The sequence below is a fragment of the Anser anser genome (genome assembly GCF_964211835.1).
Source record: "Anser anser genome assembly, chromosome: W".
NCBI classification, from domain to species: Eukaryota; Metazoa; Chordata; class Aves; order Anseriformes; family Anatidae; genus Anser; species Anser anser.
Genome location: NC_139731.1, coordinates 6,214,129 through 6,238,921, shown reverse-complemented (window position 1 = coordinate 6,238,921; position 24,793 = coordinate 6,214,129). Strand labels below are relative to the sequence as shown.

At 42.2% G+C, this 24,793-nt stretch overlaps 1 protein-coding gene and 1 pseudogene across 18 annotated transcripts in view; one reads left to right on the top strand and one right to left on the bottom strand.

The window, feature by feature from the left end:
* LOC310888710 (arrestin domain-containing protein 3-like) overlaps positions 1-24,793 on the bottom strand; it is a 494,161-nt pseudogene that overhangs the window by 345,064 nt on the left and 124,304 nt on the right. The window lies entirely within an intron of this gene.
* Positions 1-24,793, top strand: part of LOC310888706 (transcription factor RFX3-like) — a 258,874-nt gene that overhangs the window by 179,022 nt on the left and 55,059 nt on the right. For 16 of the 17 annotated variants that reach the window (XM_083815661.1, XM_083815657.1, XM_083815658.1 and 13 more), the window contains 4 exons: positions 202-276; positions 7,004-7,185; positions 7,960-8,079; positions 21,776-21,897. In XM_083815661.1, coding sequence (XP_083671787.1) covers positions 202-276; positions 7,004-7,185; positions 7,960-8,079; positions 21,776-21,897 — 499 coding nt within the window. The remainder of the gene's footprint in view (positions 1-201; positions 277-7,003; positions 7,186-7,959; positions 8,080-21,775; positions 21,898-24,793) is intronic. The other variant, XM_083815652.1, reaches the window with a different exon arrangement.

The window sequence follows — 24,793 nt, the reverse complement described above, 5'->3', positions numbered from 1 at the left end:
AGAAAACTTCTTCCCTGACTTCGCTGGGGAGGCCTGCCTTCATGGGAACTTCAGGATGAGGCCTTTAAGTAGAATGTATCCCTTAGCCAGGACTGTACTAGATAGTTCTATTGAATTTAAGGCAATCTATCAGATTTTTTCTGATCAGCCTTTATTACTATCTTGTTTTTAGTTCTTTTTTATAATGACATTTATTATCAGATTGAAATGGCGATTGAGACACTGCAAAAGTCTGATGGTCTTTCGACTCACAGAAGTTCTCTTCTGAACAGCCATGTAAGTTGTCTCTTCTTTCATGTAAGCTACTCTTGTTTGTTCTGTATGCTTAGCCCACGTCAAGTTTGTCCTAATTTATTGCTACTTTTTGCTTTTAATCTTTCCATTTTAGTTGCTTGTAATCTACATCTTCTGTTGCTATATTTTGTCAGGTTAAGTGTCATGACACGTTAACCTGAGTGCATCTGTTTTTCAGGTTCTGTATTATGTTAACACAACATATTTGCCTGTTATGCATGTAAATGTAGAAGTAATATTCAATTAATTTTAAAGTGGTTTGTGTTTGACATTATAATAAAATAGTTTTCTATAATTTGTGTGCCCTATATAATAATTTAGGAGCAGGTAAAGGGGGGAAAGAAGCAGAGCACACTTTGAATAAATAATGTTCTTTAGGTTTCTTTTTTAATCCTTCCATCATTCTGAATAAGTTTATTATAAGTTTTGATGGGCTAAAAAAAGAAAACAATCTGTTAGTCTGAAATATGTTTTATTCTTCTTCCTCTTGCTTTGTTCTGGCTTTGCAAATCCTGTAGGAATTTTCCATGAGAAAGATAAAAATGTTTGCATAAAAAGGTGGCTACAGATATAGTGGTAAAGCCTTTAAATATAACCTTTTAGGTAAAGGAGAGGCTCAAAGTTTAATCTTCAATTTGTTTTTAAACAGTGCTAGTCTTTTATGAAATTTCATGCAAACAGAATGTTTTTTCTTTAGTTGGTATAAATAAGTTTGTATTTTTAATGGTGCTAAGTTTCTATACCTACTTCCTTTTTTCTTCTCAGCCTTACTAACTAACATATACAAGAATCTGAAAAATATGTTTACCTTTACTACAGAAATGCAAATATTGAGACATGAATATATGAGCATATTAGGTAGAGACTATCATTCAAAAATGAATATATACACTTGTTTTGATTTGTTGACACCCCTCCCCCCATCCTTTTCTAAGAATGCGATAATCTGGAGGTGAAAAACAAAATTGTTCTGCCAAAGTTTCCCATCATAGTAGAAAAAGGCAGCAGGAGTCAATGAAATTTCTTGGAAGAGAAATTAATTTTCTTAGAAAATGCTAAAATTGGGTGAGGGAAATTAAATTCTATACAATGTGAAGAAGGACTTTTTAGATAATCTTAGATGTTTAAAAAATAATCGTTTCAATGTTAAGACAACCTAGAAATATGCTAAGATTAATTTAATATCATAAATGGATGATAGATGTCTGGCATTTTGCAAAAAATTTGTCTTAGATACATAAAGAATTGATAAGTTTTTCTTGAATATGACAAGGAAGTCCAGAATCTTGACACTGAAAATGATAAAAATTAAACGACAAGTTTCTCTACATAAGAAAGCTGTATCCTCCTATATACTCTGTCATGCACTGGTTAAAATATCTTCCTAATAATGAGATTTGCATGTGTCTCTAATGGTAGTCTTATCCTGATGCTTCTTCCTTAACTGTTTTGAGGTATTTTCAAAACTACTGAAAGACAAATAGAGGGATCTATTGTTGATTCTGTGAAAAAAAGACCTCAGTATGATTTTAGTCTTTTCTTCAACTTGCTCTTCATTTTGTTTTACATGGCTCTAATTTGATATTTATTTTAAAACTGTTTTTTATGTATTAGAGTAGAATTCTTTCATAATTAATTAGTATTACCTTTCACGCTACACATGGTATGTTAACTTGTGACAAAATCTTTAGTGCTAGAAAATATTGGTCCAAAGCTTTAGCTTTTTGTACTGTACCTCTCTTAGACTCTCTGGAGTTTTGTTGCCTAAGTTACTACCTGTTTATTTTAATGATTTTTTTTTTCATTCTGCCTCTATTTTATTTCCTTTACTTATTTCTTTCTGCATGAGATTAGATTACAAATTAGTTAAAACAATGTTTTATAATTGCTGAAGTTGAAGTCAATTTACTCATCCTGTGTAAAATATTTCATACCATTCCAATGTTATTAATATTATAAAGCAACAAGTCAGAAATCAAAGTCTGGATGTGCCAATTTTAGAATTCAACAAGGGCAAATTGGTCAGGCACAATCTGGTGGCCTTCTATGATGGAGTGACTGCATCAGTCAACAAGGGAAGACTGACCTATGTCATCTGCCTGGATTCTGTAGGGCCTTTAACACAGTCCCACATGACATCCTGGTCTCCAAATTGGAGAGAGATGGATTTGATGGGTGGATCATTCAATGGATAAGGAGTTGGCTTGAAGGTCACACCCAGAGAGTGGTGGTCAATGGCTCTATGTCTAGGTGGAGGCTGGTGATGAGTGGCGTCCCTCAGGGGTCTGTCTTGAGACCAGTGCTGTTTAATGTCTTTATCAGTGACATAGACAGTGCAATGGAGTGCACCCTGAGCAAGTTTGCAGATGACACCAAGCTGAGTGGTGCAGTCAGTACAACAGAAGGAAGGGATGCCATCCAAAGGGACCTGGACAGGCTTGAGAAGTGGGCCCACGTGAACCTAATGAGGTGTTCAACAAGTCTAAGTGCAAGGTGCTGCATCTGGGCCAGGGCAATCCCAGACATGAGTACAGACTGGAAGAAGAACTCACTGAGAGCAGCCCTGCAGAGAAGGACTTGAGGGGTTCTGTTGGATGAAAAGCTCGACATGAGCCAGCAGTGTGTGATTGCAGTCCAGAAGGCCAACTGCATCCTGGGCTGCATCAACAGGGGAGTGGCCAGCAGGTCGAGGGAGGGGATTGTCCCCCTCTACTCTGCCCTTGTGAGGTTCCACTTGGAGTATTGCGTCCAGGTCTGGAACCAACCTGATCTAGTGGGTGGCATCCCTGCCCATGGCAAGGGGTTTGGAACTAGATGATCTTTAAGGCTCCTTCCAACCCAAGCCATTCTATGATCTTTAAATCCTGTAGTGATGGGGAATTTACCACATCCTTGGGGAGGCTGTTTCAGTGATAGATTTTTTTTTCACTGAGAACAATCATTCTTATATCAAGATGAAACCTCTCTTGATGCAGCTTGTACCCACTGCTCCTTGTCCTCTCCATGTGGCTCTTTGTGAAGAGAGAGCCTCCATCTTCTTTGTATCTGCCCTTTAAATACTGGAAACCTATGGTTAGTTCCCCCTGAGCCTTCTCTTCTCCAGGGTTAAAAGACCTAACTCCTTCAGTCTTTCCTCATAGGGCAGGTTCTCCAACCCTTTGATCACCTTCATGGTCCTTCTTTGGACCCTCTCTAGTCTATTGACATCTTTTTTGAATTATGGAGACCAGAAGTGGACACAGTACTTCAGGCGAGGCCTGACAAGTGCTGAGTAGAGAGGCATGATCACATCTCCATCTATGCTAGTAATGTCCCTGCAGATGCAGCCCAGGATTTACTTTTGTTGTTGCAGTGGCACACTGCTGATTCACGTTTGGCTTGTTGTCCATCAGAACCCTCTGGTCCCTTTCAGCAAGGCTACTCTCCAGCCACACAGATCCTAGCCTGTACTGGGCTCTTTGGTTATGTCATCCCATTTGGTTATGTTTTTGCTTGTCCATTCTTCCAGCCTGTCCATGTCTCTCTAGAAGATGGCTCTCCCTTCTGACGTGTCTACCTCACCACCCAGTTTAGTGTCATCAGCAAACTTGGTGAAGGCACTTTCAATATCATAATCCAGATCACTTATAAGATGTTAAACAGCATGGGGCCCTGTATCAATCTTTGGGGGACCCCACTTGTGACAGGCTGCCAGCCTGAGTAAAACACATTGATCACTACCCTCTGATTGTGGCCTGTTAGCTGATTTCCTACCCATCTTGCCAGTTTGTCTAAGAGGAGACTATGGGAAAACGGTATCAAACACTTTGCTGAAGTCCAGGTAAACAATATCCATTGCTCTCCTCATGTCAACAGAAAGTGTTACTTTGTTGTAGAAGGGTATCAGTTTAGTCAGGCATGATTTGCCTTTGTTAAATCCATGTTGGTTTTTCCCCAGTCACCTGCTTCATTTCATTTATAAGAGAAGGACTCATCACATTATTTTACCAGGGACTGAAGTAAGACTAATGTGTGTCTAGTTTCCTTGGGTCTCTTTTGGGCCCTTCTTGTCAAGGGGTGTGACACTTTCTCTCTTCCAGTCATCAGGGTTATACCCTGATCCCTCTAGACAGTGGCCTTGCAATAGTCAGCCACTTCTCTTAACACCCTGGAGTGGATTCTGTCTGGGCCCCTAAATTTCTGTGGGTTGAGCCCTTGCAAGAGGCTACAGACCAGCCTTTCATCTACTACTGGTGGGCCAAAACATGTGGTGTTGTAGCAACTTGATCCTGTGATCTGGGGTTCAGCTACACCAGTAAAGACAGAGGTAGAGAATGTATTGAGAACTTCTGCCTTGTCAGCATTATTAGTAACTAATTTCCCTGCCCCATTTAGCAATGGGACTATATCTTCCCTGTACTTCTGCTTAATGTTCATGTATCTGAAGAACCTTTTCTTGCTGTTCTTGACATCTTTAGCCAAGTTCAGTTCTAGCTGAGCCTTAACCTTCCTGACTGCCTCCTCTCTGCATGCCCTAGCAAGGTTCTTGTAATCCTCAATGGGTATTTGACAGGATTTCCATAGCCAGTATGCTTCTTTTTTACTTTTAAGCACATCCAAAAGCTCATTGTTAAGCCAGGGTGGTCTCTTGTGGTCTCTGCCTTCCTCCTTTCCCATTGTAGGGAATGGACTGTTCTTGTGCTTACTAGAAGTTGTTCTTGAATAACTCCCAGCACTTGCAAGCTCCTTTGCTCTCGACAGACGCTTCCCATGGAATCCCTTGCAGATGGACTGAGCATATTGAATCTGGCTCTTCCAAAATCCAGGGTCCTTGTCCTATTACTGGTCTTCAGTGTGCTCAGCTAGATCTTGAACTCCACAATATTATGATCTCTGTATCTGAGACTACCATTGGTAGTTATGTTGGCAAGTAAGTCTTCTCGGTTTACGAGCAGTAAATCTAGCAATGTGCTGTTCCCAGTCAGCATGGCTGTAGCAGGAAGCAGCCCTCAGTGCACTCCAGGAACCTGATAGACAACGTGGGCACCACTGTGTTGTTTTCCCAACAAATGTCCGGGTAATTGAATCTTGCTTCTCCTGTATCTTTGCATAGAGCTCTTGTTTAGAAACCTAACCATGAGAGTGCTGGTGATCTTTTCTGTAAGAAAGTAAACATAAAGATGGGCTTTCAAAGGTCTACAGTAAAAATTTTTTGCATTTTTTATTTATTGTGCTTGGTAAATTGCCCACAACTGACTAAAACAGAACTGTACATCCAATATATTCATTGTAATCTAAATCTTAGTAATTCTGCAATAAAGGAGGGTCAGTAGAAACATATTTCATGAGTAATGGACATTAAAATATTGATATTTGTGTTCTTTAAATTACAAATTATACCAAACATTAGTGGAACAGAATTTTTTCAGTGCTCTATTAGTAAATAACCCTGCAGAGTAACATACTGAATGTCCCATAAACATTCTATATCTTTTACTGTAGTTCATACACTTATATTTTTGTCATATTAATTGCTTTGGTGGACTGAATTGAAATGAATTATATGCTTGTGTGAGGCTCCAGCACACTGGAATAAAATTTTGTTCCAAATGCCAAAAACAAATCCATGGCTTGGATGCTCAAACTAAGCCCAGAATTTTAGTAAGATTTGTGAACCTGTAAAATTTGGATGATCATGCTGATTTGTTTTGACATAATTAAGAAAATACGCAAAGTAAATGCAAGGAGAAAACAAAATTTAGGAATTGCTCAAGCTGAAATTGAAGGGAAATTCCAAGGATATGAAACCATGGGGGAGGGGGTTGTACACTATGTAAAATTTTAGCATCGCAAAAAACTGAAACCACAGAATTTACATATGAACAGTCTAAAAATATTTCCATTTTGTTCTGTCATCCTCCTCTACCATTCAATGTCATTAAAGTGACTGTTTTATTTGGGTTTTGTGTGTATGTTAGTTACTATTTGTTCTATATTTTTGAATGTATACTATGTTTAAGTTACAATGATGTATTAGATACTGTTTTACTATTAGATACTAATTACATGGAGGAAAAAAAAACTCATTCTGTTCCTCTTCAAAGTCAAAGCCAAACAGCTTACAACAGAAAGGAACTGGGCCCATAATATTTTACAGATGTACCAGGTTTTAGTGTTATCTAGATTGCTTTTACCTTATATTTAATAGTACTTCATTTAAATGAGTAGGGTTTATTTTCTTCCAAATACAAAGAAGAAACTATTTTTTTGTCTTTTGTTAATTTCAGGTGAAGAGAAGCAGTATAAAATTCCAAAACTACAGAAGTGTTAAGTTGCTCTGTTTAATCCAAGCAGTTTGTTTTCTGCAATTTATACAAATTACACTATTTTATTTCCTTGGAGCAAGAACAATTTGTCATCAAAGCAAAAATAACTTTATAAAATGTTAATGTATGGTACTGAATCTGAAATATTTTTAGAAGTGAAGCTATCTGAGGTCACAAGTGCAGTGAGTTTTATTTCCTTGTAATTCTAAAAGATACTAAGGCATCATTGCATATCTAGCATTTAAAGAGAATTAAAGAGATTATATTAGCTTGAAGAACAAAGTCACTTTAATATGCCTTTGGAGTGATCTTAAAAATATCTAAGGTTTGTTTTGTGCAGTTAAGATTATTTTAGTAGAGTAACACTGAATTTACATATGTTCAATCTTTCATATTTGATATAGCTCCAATGGCTTTTAGACAACTATGAAACTGCAGAAGGAGTGAGCCTCCCCAGAAGTACCCTTTACAGTCATTACTTACGTCATTGTCAGGAGCACAAGTTAGATCCAGTCAATGCTGCTTCCTTTGGGAAACTCATACGGTCAATCTTCATGGGATTACGGACCAGAAGACTGGGAACCAGGTTTGCATTAATGAAATCTTAAAGTATAATAGAAAATATCAATAATAATTGTGAACATGAAGCTTGTATATTAAACAAAAAAACAAAAACAAGCAAACAGAAAATGTTTAAAACCTTATGTTAAAGGAGTTGCCAAATCCAGTGGACTTCAGGACCTAGGGGATTACTACTTCCCAGTCTGGTATTGCCAAATTCTGTGTACTCTTAAGACGCAGGAGATATCTCCTATCTCAGTCCAATGGATGCAGCTTCTGTTGTTCCCATTTGGATGTCCAGATAGTCATGAGACTGAATGTGTTCCAAAGATGCAAATGCAGACATGACACCATCACAGTCAACCACACAAGCTAACAGAGTAATGTCTCTACCAGCATCCACGTAGACACCAACAGCGCTCACATAAGCATGAATACAGATAGCCCAATTCTATTCATGCTTTCCAGCTGATCAGGTTTGAAGTTGACTAGTGAAATATACATACACCCTCACTCACTCACAAGCATACCCCATTTATAGAATTGTTTTATTCCCCATGACTGCATAAGTCATTTATATGGTTTACTTTCTTTATTCTATTTAAATGAAATGTAATGGTCAAATGCTGGAAAATATAGTTAAAGTGAAATGATTTCCAGAAGCTGGTGTAGTTATATAAGTTTTATACTAGTGTGAGAGGAAAGTCAAGCCTAACTTGTATGTACTGTTTTCCATTCAAGGCAAAATGTAAAGTATGTTGTATAAGCATAAAAATGCTATTTTTGTTCTTTCATAAAGGGGAAATTCCAAATATCATTATTATGGGATTCGTGTCAAACCAGATTCTCCCCTTAATCGGTTACAAGAGGATATGCAATATATGGCTATGAGACAACAACCCATGCAGCAGAAACAGAGGTACGGTGTTAGATGAACGTATTTTTTTCATATTTCTAGTTCTTCAAGACTTACCTGTCCTTATCTATGTGGCAAAGATGAACTGCTTAACTTCTGTGAAAAATAAAGGTTTGTCAGTTTGTCAGATATTACTGGAGTCTGATACCAGCAGACATGAGAGAGCACATACCTGAAAACTCATAAAAAGTGATACTAACATTAAAATATGATACAGTTCTTCTGAACATTTTGGAAACATCCATGTATTTTGTTATTTATTTTAATGAAAATCAAGATTCTCATGTATTTACTAGACCTCAGAAGCTAGGGTTTGGAGAAGGGGGGAAAAAGAGCCACATCCAAACAATAAAAGCAAAAATAGCAAACCATGATTTCTTAAGCTGCATTGCATTTAAAAAAACAACAACTGTATTTCTGAACTAAGACTTTGCTATAGTTATGAAACATGCTTAGTATATATTTGAGAAGTTTGATGTATATCTGTAACTTATATAAAATTTATCTTTCATTATTCAGAACTCCAGCATGTTTTCATGTGAGTTAAAGGACTTAGTCCTAACAAAGCAAATTATAGTATTAATCTTCATTTTCTGTTTTTATTAATGTTTCTAATCTTATTTAAGAACTAAAAAAAATCATTTTAACATCTGTGCAATAATTCTCTTATAAGAAGACATTCAGAGTGAAGAGAATCTAAGAATCACAAATGTTTCCTTTTCCCTTCTGGAAAATTCTTGGAAAATTTTATTTATCTTCTGTCCTTTTGAATCAGCTGTCAGTTATGTCAGCTTTTTCTGTTCAGTTTTATCAATTTTAACCCCCTTCCATCAATTCCATCTCATTGGGTAGGCACCTTTAGTTCTTTACTTCTTGACAAATGGTGTAGACTGAATTTATGCTACAGCTCACTTTTCTTCATTCTTTCTTGATTTGAAGGTCATGCAACTTTCCTACATATGTCACATTCATGTTATTGGGTATGTGGGGCAAGGATTTGCTAGTGGTTAATGGGCTTCTCTGTGCCACACTCAGCTAGTTTCAGCTGGCTCACCAACAGACCCGTTGCAGGCCAAAGCTGAGCCAGTCAGCGAATTTGGTGGTACTTCTGTGAAAACATTTTTAAGACAGGGCAAAAATACACCACACAGGTGGGGGGGGGGGGGGGGGGGGGGAGAGGGGAGTGTGTGAGAAAGCAGTACAAACACCAAGGTCAGAGAAAAAGGAGGAGAAGGAGGTACTCCATAGCACCGGAGCAGGTATTTACAGAGCAGCCTGTGGAAGAGACCACACTGGAGCAGTTTGTTCTTTCATGAAGGAACGGCAGCCCATGGAGAATCCAATCTGGAGCACAGGAAAAGTGTGAGAAGGAAGGAGCAGAAGAGAGATACTGTTATGTACTGATCATGACAGCTACCTGCCTGCCTCCTTACACTGCTCATTGCCTTATTGAAGGGACTATGTGTAACCTGCAGTAATAACAAAGTGGGGAAAAGAGGAGTCTGGAATGAAGGTATGAAGATCAGCCTGGGAAAATGGGGAAGAAGGGTATGTTAATATTTGTCTTTTTGTTTCCTGCTACCTGAATTAATAATTTCACTTTTTTTTACTTTATTTGGTGATAAATTAACTTAATTTTCCCCAGGTTGAGTCTGTTTTTTCCCACAATGGTAATTAGTAAGCAATTTCCCTATATATATCTTGACCCACGAGCTTTCTTGCTCCTTTTCTACACCTGTCCTGCAGGGGGGGAGGGGGGGGGGTTAGCCAAGGCTATCAGCCACTCTTCTCAGTTTTGTGTTGTCTGCAAACTTGCTGAGGGTGCACTCTGCCCCATCATCCAAATCATTAATGAAGTTGAACTGGACTGGACCCAGTGTTGACCCCTAGGGTATACTGCTAGTGACTGGCTTTCAGCTAGACTTTGTGCCACTGATCACCACCCTCTGGGCCCAGTCGTTCAACCAGCTTTCAATTCCCCTCTCTGTCTGCCCATCCAGCCCGTACATCAGCAGCTTCTCTGTGAGGATTTCATGGGAGACAGTGTCAAAGCTCTTCCTAAAGTCATAGAATCAAAGAATCATAGAATGACTTGGGTTGGAAGGGACCTCAAAGATCATCTAGTTCCAACCCCCCTGCCGTAGGCAGGGACACCACCCACTAGATCAGGTTGCTCAGGGCCTCATCTAACCTGGTCTTGAACACCTCCAGGGATGGGGCATCCACAACCTCTCTGGGCAACCTGTTCCAGTGCCTCACCACCCTCTGAGTGAAGAATTTCCTCCTAACCTCTCATCTAAATCTCCCTTCTTTTAGTTTAAAACCATTCCCCCTTGTCCTGTCAGTATCTGATTGAGCAAAGAGTTGCTCTCCATCTTTTTTATAAGCCCCTTTAAGTACTGAAAGGATGCAATGAGGTCACCCCAGAGCCTTCAGTAGGCTGAACAGCCACAGGTCTCTCAGCCTTTCTTCATAGGAGAGATGCTCCAGCCCTCTGATCATCTTTGTGGCCCTCCTTTGGACCTGGACCCGTTCTAACAGATCAACATCCTTCTTGTGCTGGGGGCTCCAGACTCAGATGCAGTACATCAAGTGGGGCCTCACAAGGGCAGAGTAGAGGGGGACAGTCACTTCCCTTGACCTGCTGGCCACACCTCTTTTGATGCAGCCCAGGATGCAGTTGACCTTCTGGGCTGCAATCACACACTGCTGGCTCATGTAGAGCTTTACATCCAACAGAACCCCTCAAGTCCTTCTCTGCAGGGCTGCTCTCAGTGAGTTCTTCTTCCAGTCTGTACTCATGTCTGGGATTGCCCTGGCCCAGGTGCAACACCCTACACTTAGACTTCTTGAACCTCATTAGGTTCATGTAAGCCCACTTCTCAAGCCTGTCCAGGTCCCTTTGGATGGCATCCCTTCCTTCTGTTGTACTGACTGCACCACTCAGCTTGGTGTCATCTGCAAACTTGCTCAGGGTGCACTCCATTGCACTGTCTATGTCATTGATGAAGATATTAAACAGTACCAGGGGTCCCAGGAAAGACCCCTGAGGGACGCCACTCATCACCAGCCTCCACCTGGACATAGAGCCATTGACCACCACTCTCTGGGTGTGACCTTCAAGCCAACTCCTTATCCACTGAATGATCCACCCATCAAATCCATCTCTCTCCAATTTGGAGACCAGGATGTCATGTGGGACCCTGTCAAAGGCCTTTACAAAAGTCCAGGCAGATGACATCAGTTGGTCTTCCTTTGTCAACTGATGTAGTCACTCCATCATAGAAAGCCACCAGATTGGTCAGGCATGATTTACCCTTGGTGAAGCCATGATGGCTGTCTTGGATCAGCTCTTTGTCTTGCATGTGCCTTGACATTGCTTCCAGGAGGATCTGTTCCATGATCTTTTCCAGGAACAGAGGTGAGGCTCACGGGTCTGTAGTTCCCCAGGTCTCCTTTCTACCCTTTCTAAAAATGGGAGTGATGTTTCCCTTTTTCCAGTCACCAGGGACTTTGCCTGACTGCCAGCCATCAAATATGATGGAGAGAGGCTTGGCAACTACATCAGACAGTTCCCTCAGGACCCTGGGATGCATGTCATCAGGCCCCATAGACTTGTACTTGTTTAGTTTCATCAGGTGGTCTCGAACCTGCTCTTCGCTTACAGTGGGTGGGACTTTGCTCCCCCAGCCTCCATCTACAGGTTCAGGGAAACGAAATCCTTGGGAAGCCTGACTGGCAGTGAAGGCTGAGGCGAAGAAGTTGTTGAGTACCTCAGCCTTCTCCATGTCTGTTGTTATCAGTTCATCCTTCTCACCCATCAGAGGAGGTACACTCTCCTTGGCCTTTCTTTTCTGAGCAATGTACCTATAGAATCCCTTTCTGTTAGAATCCCTTCCTAAATTCAGGTAAGACAATGTCCACTGCTTTCTCCCTGTCTACCAGGCCACTTATTTCATTATAGAAACTTATCAAGTTGGTTAAGCATGGCTTCCCCTTTGTGAATCCATGCTGACTACTGATGATTTTCTCATCCATGTGCCTGGAAGTGGTTTCCAGGATTAGCTGCACCATCACCTTCCAAGGGATTGGGGTGAGGCTGACTAGCCTGTAGTTCCCTGAAATTTTTAGAGCTTAGTTTGGCTTCTTTTTCTAAAACCCTTAGAGTTTGTTTATCAGCAAGCCAAAAGAGTATAAGGCTTTCTTTTTAATGAAAATAGAGACTACCAATAAATTGTATAAGTGCATTAATTGGATTTTTGAGATAATACAAAAAATCGAGACTCAGTAAATATTTGAATTGTTAGGGGATCACGTTGTTTCCCGTAGTAGAATGGGTCTTCCCAGGTATCCAGAATTCACTCAGAGTCGACTCTTAATTAAAACAGAAAGAATGTAATGGTACCCATATATCAGCTCGAGCTGGGTGCCTCAGAGGAGGGAACCCACTCAAAATTTCCCATTTTCTTATACGCATACAATCTTTGTTTCATCTGCTATAGTCCAATCAGTTCTCAACACATATACATTATGTTTCTTCAGATTGGCAGTTCTTTATTGCAGGGCAGGATGGCTTCTGTTATCTCTCAGGACAGGATGTCTTCTGTTATTTCCCAAGCCAGGGTGGCTTCTGTTATTGGGGTAGGCTCTGATCAGGTGCCATCCTTGGTCAACACATCCCCTCTTCCCCATCAGTGTTATCCAGGCCCCCACACAATGCTGCTCACTGTTACTCAATCAGCTCTACATACCAGGTTCAGGTGATGCAGAGCCTGAATTTACCAACCATCATGATGGATGGTAATAAAGGTTTTCTGTCCATTACTTCATATATAATTTGTGCAAAGCATCATGTTGCAGTAGCTTCTTCACTAATGTGAGGTTCATTCCAATAGGAATAGGCAGTAGACTCTCATATAATTTGTAATTTGATTTTAACAATTGATGAGACGTAACAGGAGCTGAGTAATTAAAGTCACATCCCATAATCATAGTAAAATTGCAAATACAGATATTTGGATGATTACTTGTATTTACAACAATACTCCCTACGAATATAAATTCACAGAGGGTTCTCATACAAACACACCCCTTGCCAATATATATAAGCACAGTTACAGGAGTCTCATTAAGGTGTATTTCAAAGTGACAAACATTTTGTTCTGTGTTTAGACAGATGTCCTGGGCTTTGATGGTGTTGTTCTCACAAATAAATCCTTGTTGTTCCTGCACAATGCATGCATCTACATCAACAGTTTGCCATTTGTCCCCATTTCATTAAGCTCATACTCTATGTTCTAATGGGTATAGTCCCATTATGATGTAAGCCCAATGCAACGATTGGATATATAGTATATTCTGATGCATTGCATATTGTTAAGACAAAAGCCATAGCCTTATTGTTGATAGGGTCATAAGTGAAACTGACTAAATACCACCAGGACTGGAATTCTTTCTCAAATGTGGTTGCATTATCCCAAATAACTTTTTGAACTGCCGTGGGTAAAGTGCCTTCCTCACCTTCCCTTATAATTACTGCTATGGCAGTCTGCATCCATAGTTGACCTTGGATACAACCTAGAGGTAGTGACACATTGGTCTGAGTTGTACCAAGCGTATCCACAATCAAATCATGGTCTCTTTCATTAATTCTTTCCCACTGAGGCAACAGATATTAACCACTGGTTGGTTCCTACTGCTAATAGGGAATATCACAATGGATGCTCTAACTTGCTTAGATCACTTTTTGTTGTGCTCAGTTTATTTATGAGCATTTCTGTATCTATTGTATTCAAAACTCCCAATCCTGTTCCTACGATACCAGTCATATCTGTCCTTGTCCGCCAGGAGAGGCAAAGGTCTGTCCATGTTACCATGCCAGCCACCCTGCATAAGATGTACTTAGAAATGGTGAACAAATTGGCTTGATTGTGGAAATATTAATTTGCATCATTGGTTCTACTCATTTAAGTATCCATGATGGATTAAATAACACTTTTTGTTGGCCTGTGTCTTTGATTACATATGGCCCAATTTCAGAAATTTGTGGGATCAATTCGTCTTTTACTGATGAGGTTGGAGTTAAGCTAATTGTGGTGGGTTGAGAGGTAGGTAGTGTCATTGGTCTAATTTCCTCATGTCACATTGATTGCTCTCCTAAAGGTGGTAGTAGTGTAGCCACTGAAATGCACTATTCATCAACATTTGTCACTACTGGGACATTGGGAGTTGCCATCCCCTACCTGTGACATAGTTAAAGTCTTTTTCCTATTCATCTTGCAACAGAAGGTGAAACTTGCCTTTTTCTTTTCTGGATGCAGACAGCCACATTGTGGCCCTGTATAGTCTAAGTATACCATTCTCCCTACAGAGTTGTTGGATGTGTACAGACTACTATCTAGATCACCTGGAACTTTTGTCATTGTTATACTTAGCTATGCCATAGTAGTCATCAGGGTTGATAGTACAAAAAATAGTGAAATGTCCCAGTTCATTTCTTCCCAGTGTAAGGATTCTTCAGATCACAGGCCAGGCTTTATTATCTCTCAGTTGATTGGCTACTCATTATTCATTTGATGTGAGAATGGTGTATCCAATTCTCTTTACCTAAAATTTAACAATGAAATAAGAACACAATAATACCATATACGGTCCTTCACATTTGGAGTCTTCCTTGGTTTTCCTTGAAAACACTTTAATCAGCACTTCATCCCCTAGTTGTATATCATGCACCTGTAATTTGGGTGGTACCGGATGATACCATTGTGCATATTTATGACTGCTCTCAATTTGTTTTTGTAAGTACATTATGTACTGAGTTACTTGTTCATCTCCATCCAACAGGCTGGTCTTCGCTTGGATAAAGGTTCCTGGTATAGCTAAATGTCTACCAAAGAGAATTTTGGCTGGTGTTAGCCCTAGGGGTTGCCTTGATGCATTCCGGACATCCCATAGGGCTAAGTTCAGGGCATATGGATGCTTTAATCCAGTACGGGTGCATATTTTTGCTATTCTTTCTTTTAATGTCCGATTCATTCACTCCACCCATCACAAGGCTTGTGGGTGATAGGGAGTGTGTAGGTCTCCCTATCACCCAATGATATCAAATGAGTCTTCCTATCTGTTTTGATTGCTTGTGGGACTCCATATCTTGGAATTATATCCTTTAACAGTGCATTTTGGCAATCAACCTTCCGACATTTAATTGCCATAATCAAGTCGGAGACTACTTCCACTCCTGTGAGGATGTATCGATATCCCACAGGAATGGTCCAATATAAACAATTTGCCAGGTAGACCATAAAGTTTTCCCTTCATTCATATGTGGAGGTGGTGCTTTAGCAGGATCATCTGCTTGTAATTTCAATCTGCACCGGGGACATTCTGTAAGAATAGTTTGACAAGTTTTTCTGTTTATGGGCCAGCACTTACTCTATGCAGAGAAGTAAAGTGCTTCCTTACTGGTATGACCTAGGTTTTGATGTAGCCATTCTCCCAACTGATGCCACTCAGGATTTAGAGTGATTTTTCTAATTTTAGTTAGCTCATCTACCCTTCCACTTCCTGGCTAGCTGATTATCTTTTGCATGAGCTTTTACATCTACTGTCACCATCCATGGGTATGAAGCTGCCTGCAAAATAGCTGTTATGTTTGCAATGTTTGGTACAGCAGCTGGGGGGGGGCATATTAACATTCAGGCACCAATAATCAATTGTTAACCGCCACCTCCTGTCTGTTTTCTGAACTGTCCAGACAGATGAGTTATACAGAAAGTGGGTTCTAGAGAAAACTTGTCATTTTTCCAGATCAGCTATGACTTCAGAAATTCCATTTCATGCCACAGAAGAAATCAGATATTGTGGTACATTAGTAATTTTTGAATCAGGGAGTGCAGGGGCTGTGCAAGGTACATACACTATAGACTCCCTATTTCTATTGGGGCTGGGATTGAGGTTAGAGTCAAAAGACCACATACTGCCATTCATCAGTTTGTCCATTTAAAACATCAAAACCTGAAATACTTTCATGATGGCCTTTAATTGCAAAGAGAGCAGCCAGCATGTGCTTCTCACACAGGAGCCATAAATTGACCTTGGCAGTTTGGCAAAAAATGTTTGCTCCATTCTGTTCACACCGGTAATCTTAACTCTGCCGTCTGGATTGCACACCCAGCTTCTTGGCATCTTGTGTTAGTATTGAAATATGTGCTCCTGTATCAATTAAAAACTTCACAAATTGCCCTTGAGGACCAGCTGGAATCAAAATGTATGGGCCATCAACACTTACCCACTGATAAGCCTCCAACTTCCAGACAGGCAGGCCCAATTGCCATCCGGACTTCGCTAATTTTTTTTTGCTTCATGTCCTGCAATACCTTCCTAGGGAGGAGGAAGAGGGTTATCTCCCTTTCTGGGAACTGGTGCCAGCAGAGTCAAAATGGAAGACATTGTGTGGCAGGCAAACTATGACCTAGTTGCCATCACTGAAACGTGGTGGGATGACTCCCATGACTGGAGTGCTGCAATGGATGTCTATAAGATCTTCAGAGAGGTATTAGAGAGTGTTCCGATATTGAGCTTGGGGCTGGGAATGATAAGGTCGAGTCCCTATGGATAAGGATCAGGGGGATGGCCAACAAGGCGGACATCCTGGTGGGTGTCTGTTATGTTACAGACTGCCAAATCAGGATGAAGAGATGGATGAAGCATTCTACAAGCAGCTGGTGAAGTCGTGCAATCACCAGTGCTTGTTCTTGTGGGGGACTTCAACTTCCCAGACATATGCTGGAAATACAATACAGCCCTGAGGAAGCAGTCTAGGAGGTTCCTGGAGTGGGTGGAAGATAGCTTCCTGACTCAGCTGGTTAGTGAGCCTACCAGGGGGGAAGTGCCCCGCTAGACCTGCTGTTCACGAACAGAGAAGGACTGGTGGGTGATGTGGTGGTCAGGAGCTGTCTCGGGCAGAGTGACTGCAAAATGGCAGCGTTCTCTATTCTTGGTGAAGTCAGGACGGGGGGTCAGTAAAGCTGCTTCCTTGGACTTCCCGAGGGCAGACTTTGAATTGTTCAGGTCGCTGGTAAGGAGGGTCCCTTGGGAGTCAGTCCTGAAGGGAAGAGGGGTCCAGGAAGGCTGGACGCTCCTCAAGAAGGAAGTCTTAAAGACATAGGAGCAGGCTGTCCCCGTATGCTGTAAGATGAGCCGGCAGGGAAGAAGACCGACATGGCTGAACAGTGAACTTTTGCTGAGTGTCTGGGAGAAAAAGAGAGTTTATGTCCGGTGGAGGAAGGGACAGACAAGTCAGGGAGAGTACAAAGAAGTTGCCAGCATATGCAGAGAGAAAATCAGAAAGGTTAAAACCCAGCACGAGTGCAACCTGGCCGCTATGGTAAAGGATAACAAAAAATGTTTTCACAAATATAGTAATGGTAAGAGGAGGTCCAAGAAGTATCTCCATCCTTTACTGGATGCAGGGGGGAACATGACTACTGAGGATAAGGAAAAAGCTGAGGTTCTTAATGCCTTCTTTACATCTGTCTTTAACAGTCAGACCACTTATCCTCAGGGTACGCAGCTTCCCGAACTGGAAGTCAGGGACGAGGAGCCGAAGAAACCCCCCACAGTTCAGGTGGAAGCAGTTAGAGACCAGCTGCAACACCTGGACTGTCACCATTCCATGGGGCCAGATGGGATCCACCCAAGGGTGCTGAGGGAGTTGGCGCACGTAATTGCCGAGCTGCTTTCCATCATCTATCAGCAGTCATGGTCATCCAGAGAGGTCACGGATGATTGGAGACTTGCTAATGTGACACCCATCTATAAGAAGGATTGTAAGGAGGAGCCGGGGAACTACAGGCCTGTCAGCCTGACCTCGGTGCCAGGAAAGGTGATGGAACAGGTCATCTTGAAGGCAATCACACAGCATGTGCAGAACAACCTGGGGATCAGTCAGCATGAGTTTATGAAATGCAAGTCCTGCCTGACCAACCTCATCTCCTTCTATGACCAGGTAACCTGCTTGGTGGATGAGGGAAAGGCTGTTGACGTAGTCTACCTAGACTTCATCAAAGCCTTTGACACGGTCTCCCACAATACTCTCCTGGAGAAGCTGGAAGCCCATGGCTTGGACAGGTACACTCTTTGCTGGGTTAAAAACTGGCTGGACGGCCGGGACCAGAGAGTGGTGGTGAATGGAGTGAAATCCAGCTGGCGACCGGTCACGAGTGGTGTTCCCCAGGGGTCGGTGTTGGGGCCCATCCACTTTAATATCTTTATTGATGATTTGGATGAAGGAATTGAGTGCACCCTCAGTAAGTTTGCAGACGATACCAAGTTGGGGGGGGAAGTTGGGCTGTAACCCCATCGTAGAAGGCCACCAGATTTGTCAGGCACAATCTGCCCTTAGTGAAGCCATGTTGACTGTCACCAATCCCCTCCTTATTTTCCATGTGTGCACCCTCATTGAGTGCACTCTCAGTAAGTTTGCGGATGACACCAAGTTGTGGTGGGGGAGTGTTGATCTGCCGGACAGTAGGAAGGCCCTGCAGAGGGACCTGGACAGGATGGGTCGATGGGCAGAGGCCAATGGGATGAGGTTCAACATGGCTGAGCACTGGGTCCTGCACTTTGGTCAGAACAACCCCATGCAGCACTACGGGCTTGGGGCAGAGTGGCTGGAAAGCTGTGCAGAGGATAAGGACCTGGGGTGTTGGTCGATGCTCACCTGAACATGAGCCGGCAGTGTGCCCAGGTGGCCAAGAAGGCCAATGGCATCCTGGCTTGTATCAGGAATAGTGTAGCCAGCAGGACCAGGGAGGTGATTGCCCCCCTGTACTCTGCTCTGGTGAGGCTGCACCTTTTGTACTGTGTTCTGTTTTGGGCCCCTCACTACAAGAAAGACATCGAGGCCCCGGAGTGTGTCCAGAAAAAGGCAACAAAGCTGGTGAAAGGTCTAGAGAACAAGTCTTATGAGGAGCAGCTGTGAGAAAAATCTCAAATAATTTTCTTCAGACAGGATCTTCTGTGAAGCTATTTTATTCGCGATTGCAGTGGTGGGTGTCCTGTCAATCAGGAGCACATTTTAGTAAACAAATCATAACCTTTTATTCCCTATTACCCGACGCCTGATCACCTCCCCTGTTTCCTCATTGGCTGAGTACTACAGGTTCACAAGCTACTCGACGCTCCTCTATACCATATATGTACAATTTTTCCTTTTTTCAACCCTTTAATTTCTCCTTTCTTATGTTTTGAGAACTTGTGATCTTTGTTTTACTGTTCTCACACTGCTCATCCTGTTTTTCTCAAGCTTCTACCTTATTTTGGAACAGTGAGGCCTTCTACTGTCCATTTATCTACTTAGCATTTCTCCTTATTATGACTACACAACTACCCTGGAATACAGAAAAGTAATTCTCTACTGAAAGAACACAACTTTGTTTCTCACACTGCTGAGGGAGCTACAGTTGTTTATACTGGAGAAGAGGAGGCTCAGGGGAGACGTTATCGCTCTCTACAACTACCTGAAAGGAACTTGTGGGGAGCTGGGGGTCAGCCTCTTCTCGCAGATAGCTAGCGATAGAACAAGAAGGAACAGCCTCAAGTTGCTCCAGGCTAGGTTCATATTGGAAATGAGGAGAAATTTCTTCTGAGGAAGAGTAGTCAGGCATTGGAATGGGTTGCCCAGGAAGGTGGTGGAGTCACCGTCCCTGGGGGTGTTTAAGGAAAGGCTGGACTTGATGTTGAGGGACATGGTTTAGTGGGTGATATTGGTGGTAGGGGGATGGTTGGACCAGATGATCTTGGAGGTCTTTTCCAACCTTAATGATTCTATGGTTCTCTGGAATATGATACCTCCTTTCGCTGGTATCTCCTGTGTGGAATGCTTTGATCACTCAAGATAATGGCAGTAGGCTGACCTTGCATTGCAGTTCTGGGAAAGCGTAGAGCTAATGCTTTTTTCCATAACTCAGTTCTCTGTTCTCAAGATTGCACTTGTAGGTTTCTAGAATTATTTTCCTTTAGTTCAGTTTCTGTTCCCATTTTTACAGGTCTCCTCACCTTATGATCTCTTCCGCAGGTGTTCAGTTCTGTTTTTTTTTTTCAGCTGGTGCATCCTCCCAGCACATTTTTCATGGTTAACAATGCAGTGCATTAATTCTGCCCATGTAGGGAGTTGCTTAAGGACATTCTGCACATTGTCACCTTGTGTTGCATTATGTTCTGTGTCTCTTTTGATCTCATCTCATTTTGCAACTAAGTATGGTTTAAGAATTTCCAGGGCTTCTCTAATCAGTGACTTTACCGTTGCAAAATCTCCTGTAGCAGGTAGTGGGACATTATGGGTCTCGTTTGTGCATGGCTTGTATGCAAGCGGCTTTTGTGATGGCTATAAAGACCTCACGTAGAGATTTAATAGGGACTGTGGAAGGTTCACCCTGCTCCATGGTGTCTGTCTATTCCCCCAGCCCAATAAGCTACTCAGCTGGTGAGAGAATGGGGCTTTTCTGCTGGGTCAGGTCCTGAATTTGAGAAAACTCATGGACACCAACAGCTCTTTGCTTCATCCTCACTTAGCATTATCTGGTCTCCACCAGTGAAGCATACTCACAACAATCATTCAGTTTCGTAGAATCATAGAATGCTTTGGGTTGGAAGGGACCTTAAAGATCATCTAATTACAAACCTGCTGTCTTGGGCAGGGATGCCACCCACTAGATCAGGTTGCCTAGGGCCTCATCCAACCTGGTCTTGAACACCTCCAGGGATGTGGCATCCACTACTTCTCTGGGCAACGAGAAGTATGGGGCGGGGGGGGAGCACACCGTCATAATATCACGTCCTATGTTATTGTATAGTTAAAAATGTCAGGAATGCCCAGAATTTTGGATGCCTGATTCTTATGGGAGCTTTCTCATAAGCTAAAATCTAAGTAGTCACACGGAGCATTACTAGTCTCTGTTTAGTAAGATCAAAATGAGAACATGCTCAGAGCTGACTCAACTGCTTCTTGAGAGGAGAGTTTCCAGAGTGGAATGTGTTGACAATCCTAAAGTTAGTACAAAGCTTTATAATCTGCACAGTGCAATGGGACAGAATTAATTTTTAGATGTGTGGGGAATTGCAGGCTGGATCTTCAGCCTGTCAGTGTGATGATCTTAGCATCTGACCATCCAAGCCAGCATTCCTACTAGTCTTTTTGTTCCTTTTATCCTTTATAAAAGCTTTTGTGAGTTAACATATGAAGAGTTTAAGTCTGAGTAGTCTTCTCAGACCTTCTGAGCTCATGAGAAGTTTGTTGCATTTAAAAATTATTTCATTTCCTTTGTCTCCAAAGAGTAGTATGGCCCCTTTTAAGGTGATGAAAACTTATTTTTGAGCTACTTGATTCCTGGGACTGCAAGTTCTTTGGAAAAGGAAAGATTTTGATTCTGTTTAGTATAAATGAGCTTTAGGTCTTAGTTTTTAAACTAAATTCCACTAGAAATTGGTAGTTGTGCTGTGCTATCAGCTTTATGAATTTTATAATGCATCGCCAATGTTCTGGCTTTCCTTACTACAATTTTTCTGATGTTATTTTTTACTTGTATCTAAACTAGCAAAACTGCATTTTGAGACTGAGAAATAAGGCAGAACAGAGTGTAATAACGCACTTATGAAAAAGTAAACATAACGGATAATTTTGTATTTGATATTTTTGTAGGTACAAGCCTGTGCAAAAAGTGGATGGAGTTGCAGATGGCTTCACAGGAAGTGGTCAACAGACAGGCACATCTGCTGAACAAACTATAATTGCCCAAAGTCAACATCATCGACAGTTTTTAGGTATGAAAAGATGTGTTATACTGTTGTATAAATAAAATAAAATCCATTATCGCCACTGTGGCGGGTTAACCCTTGTCTGGCCGCCAGGTGCCATCAAGCTGTTCTCTCACTCCCCCTACTCAGCAGAACAGTGGAAGAAAATGCAATGAAAAAGCTTGAGGGTCAAGATAAAGGACAGGGAGATTGCTTACCAACTGCCATCATGGGGAAAACAGACTCAGCTTGGGGAAGATTAATTTAATTTATTGCCAATTAATTACAAAGTATGATTGTGAGAACTAAAACCAAAACTAAAACGACCTTCCCCCTACCCCCCATTCTTCCCAGGCTCAGCTTCACTCCCGATTCTTCTGCCTTCCATCCCCTGAGCGGTGCGGGGGCGGGGCGGGGCGGGGCGGGGGGGGGGGGGGGAATAGGGGTTGTGGTCAGTCCATAACACTTCATCTCTTCTGCTCCTTCCTCCTCACACTCTTCCCCTGCTCAAGCAAGAGGTCCCTCCCACGGGGTGCAGTCCTTCACAAACTGCTTCTACATGGTTCCTTCCCATGGGCCGCAGTTATTCAGGAACAGACTGCTCTAGCCTGGGTCCACTATGGGTTGCAGTTCTTGCCAGAAAACCTACTCCTGCATGGGCTCTTATCCATAGGATGCAGTTCCTGCCAGGGGTCTGCTCCAGCATGGGCTCTCCACAGGCTACAGCCTCCTTCAGGCCATATCCACCTGCTCCAGTGTGGGGTCCTCCTCGGGCTGCAGGGTGGATATCTGCTCCAATGTGTTCCTCCATGGGCTGTAGAGGACAGCCTGTTTCACCATGATCTTCTCCATGGGCTGCAGGGGAGCCTCTGCTTCAGCGCCTGGAGCACCTCCTCCGTCTTCTTCTTCACTGACATTGGTGTCTTCAGGGTTGTTTCTCTCACTCCACTCCTCTCTTACACAGCTGCCATGCAGTGTTTTTCTGTTTTTTTTTTTTTTTTTTTTTAAACCTTTCTTAACTATGCTTTCACAAAGGTGCCACCAGCTTTGCTGTATGGCTTGCAGCGGGTCCCTTTTGGAGCCAGCTGGAACAGGCTGTGTTCAACATGGGGGCAGCTCCTGGTCTCTTCTCACAGAGGCCACCCTGCAGCCCCCTGCTGGCAAAACCTTGCCACATAAGCCCAATACAGCCATGAACATCGTCATGCAAATACAGTAATTATTTTTAGTTATGTTGCCCTGTTTAAAACACTCACTGATAACAGAACAAAAAAGTTACTGAAAGGAGCTTAATATTCTATATTGTAAGACATGCAATATTTAATATGCATCATACAGACATAAAATGAAAAATGTGAAAAGACTATTAGCATTGCAATATATTTTAAATCTACCATGCAATTTCCATGAAGCATTTTATACAAAAAAATGCAGGCTGAAAATCCTACCCTAAAAGCTTAGTAATTTTCACTGGCTTCCCAATTCACACAGAATCACACAAAATCACAGAGAATGGTTTAGGTTGGAAGGGAGCTCTGGAGATTATCTGGTCCAACTCCACTGCTCAAGCAGGGACACATACAGCAGGTTGCCCAGGATCCTTGGCTGCATAAAAAGAAGAGTGGCCAGCAGGTTGAGGGAGGGGATTCTCCCCCTCTCCTCTGCCCTTGTGAGACCCCACCTGGAGTACTGTATCCAGCTCTGAGGCCCCCAGCACAAGAGAGACATGGACTTGTTGGAGTGGGTCCAGAGGAGGGCTACAAAAATGATCAGAGGGATGAAACACCTCTTCTATGAAGACAGGCTGAGAGACCTGGGGTTGTTTAGCCTAGAGAAGAGAAGGCTCCGGGGATACCTTATTACAGCCTTTCAATATTTAAAGTGGGCCTATAAGAAAGATGGAGAGAGACTTTTTACAAAGGCGTATAGTGGTAGGACAAGGCATAATGGTCTTGCTCTGGTTTCAGCTAGGATAGAGTTAATTTTCGTCACGGTGGCTGGTATGTGCCATGTTTTGGATTTAGGAGAAAAATAATGTTGATAACACACTGATGTTTTAGTTGTTGAAGAGCAGTGCTTACACAGAGGCAAGGGCTTTTCAGCTTCTTATGCCAGCGAGAAGGCTGGGGGTGCACAAGAAGCTGGGTGGGGACAGAGCCAGGACAGCTGACCCAAACTGGACAAAGGGATATTCCATGCCATATGACATCATGCTGAACAATAAAAATGGGGAAGGTTGGGCGGGGGAGGGACCTCTGCTCAGGGAGGGACTGAGCATTGGTCGGCAGATGGTGAGCAATATCTAAAGCCAGGTTTTGCCACTTTGTATATAGTATGTGCTCATATTACACCGACAATGAACGTAAAACGGTATTTGTACTCAGTATAGCCATCATTTTTGCACTTCAGGAACCTTACTATGGAAGCTATTAACAAGCACACCCTTTACTCCAGACAAGTTAAAATAGCTTTGGAAAACTTTGAATATTCTGGAGATGTTGAAACTAGCATGATCTATGTTTCCTACGTGTTTCAACTTTTGTCTATGGTTATGGTATATCTATTTAAAAATACCAACCAGAGATTTTCCCTGAGGCAGGATGGTTATGGGTGGCAAGGTGTGTGGGAGGATATAGGCAGGTATCTATCATGATTGCCACTTCCAATGGTTTTGGAATTCACCCCTGAACAAGTACAGAATCCTGAAAAACTCATAGAATGTTTTAAAAATGTATGCTCATATCCTGGCAATGCCGGAGATTTACAGCTTGCCGCACTGTGCTGGGGTCTTTGCCTGTGCCTATCAAACACTCTTCAATGCTATTCAGCACCTTCAAGAGGAAGAATATGCCTCTGGATCTGTTCCAAGCCTCGCAACAGGCCACTCCAACCCCTGTGACAGGTCCTGTGGCTGAACCAGAGA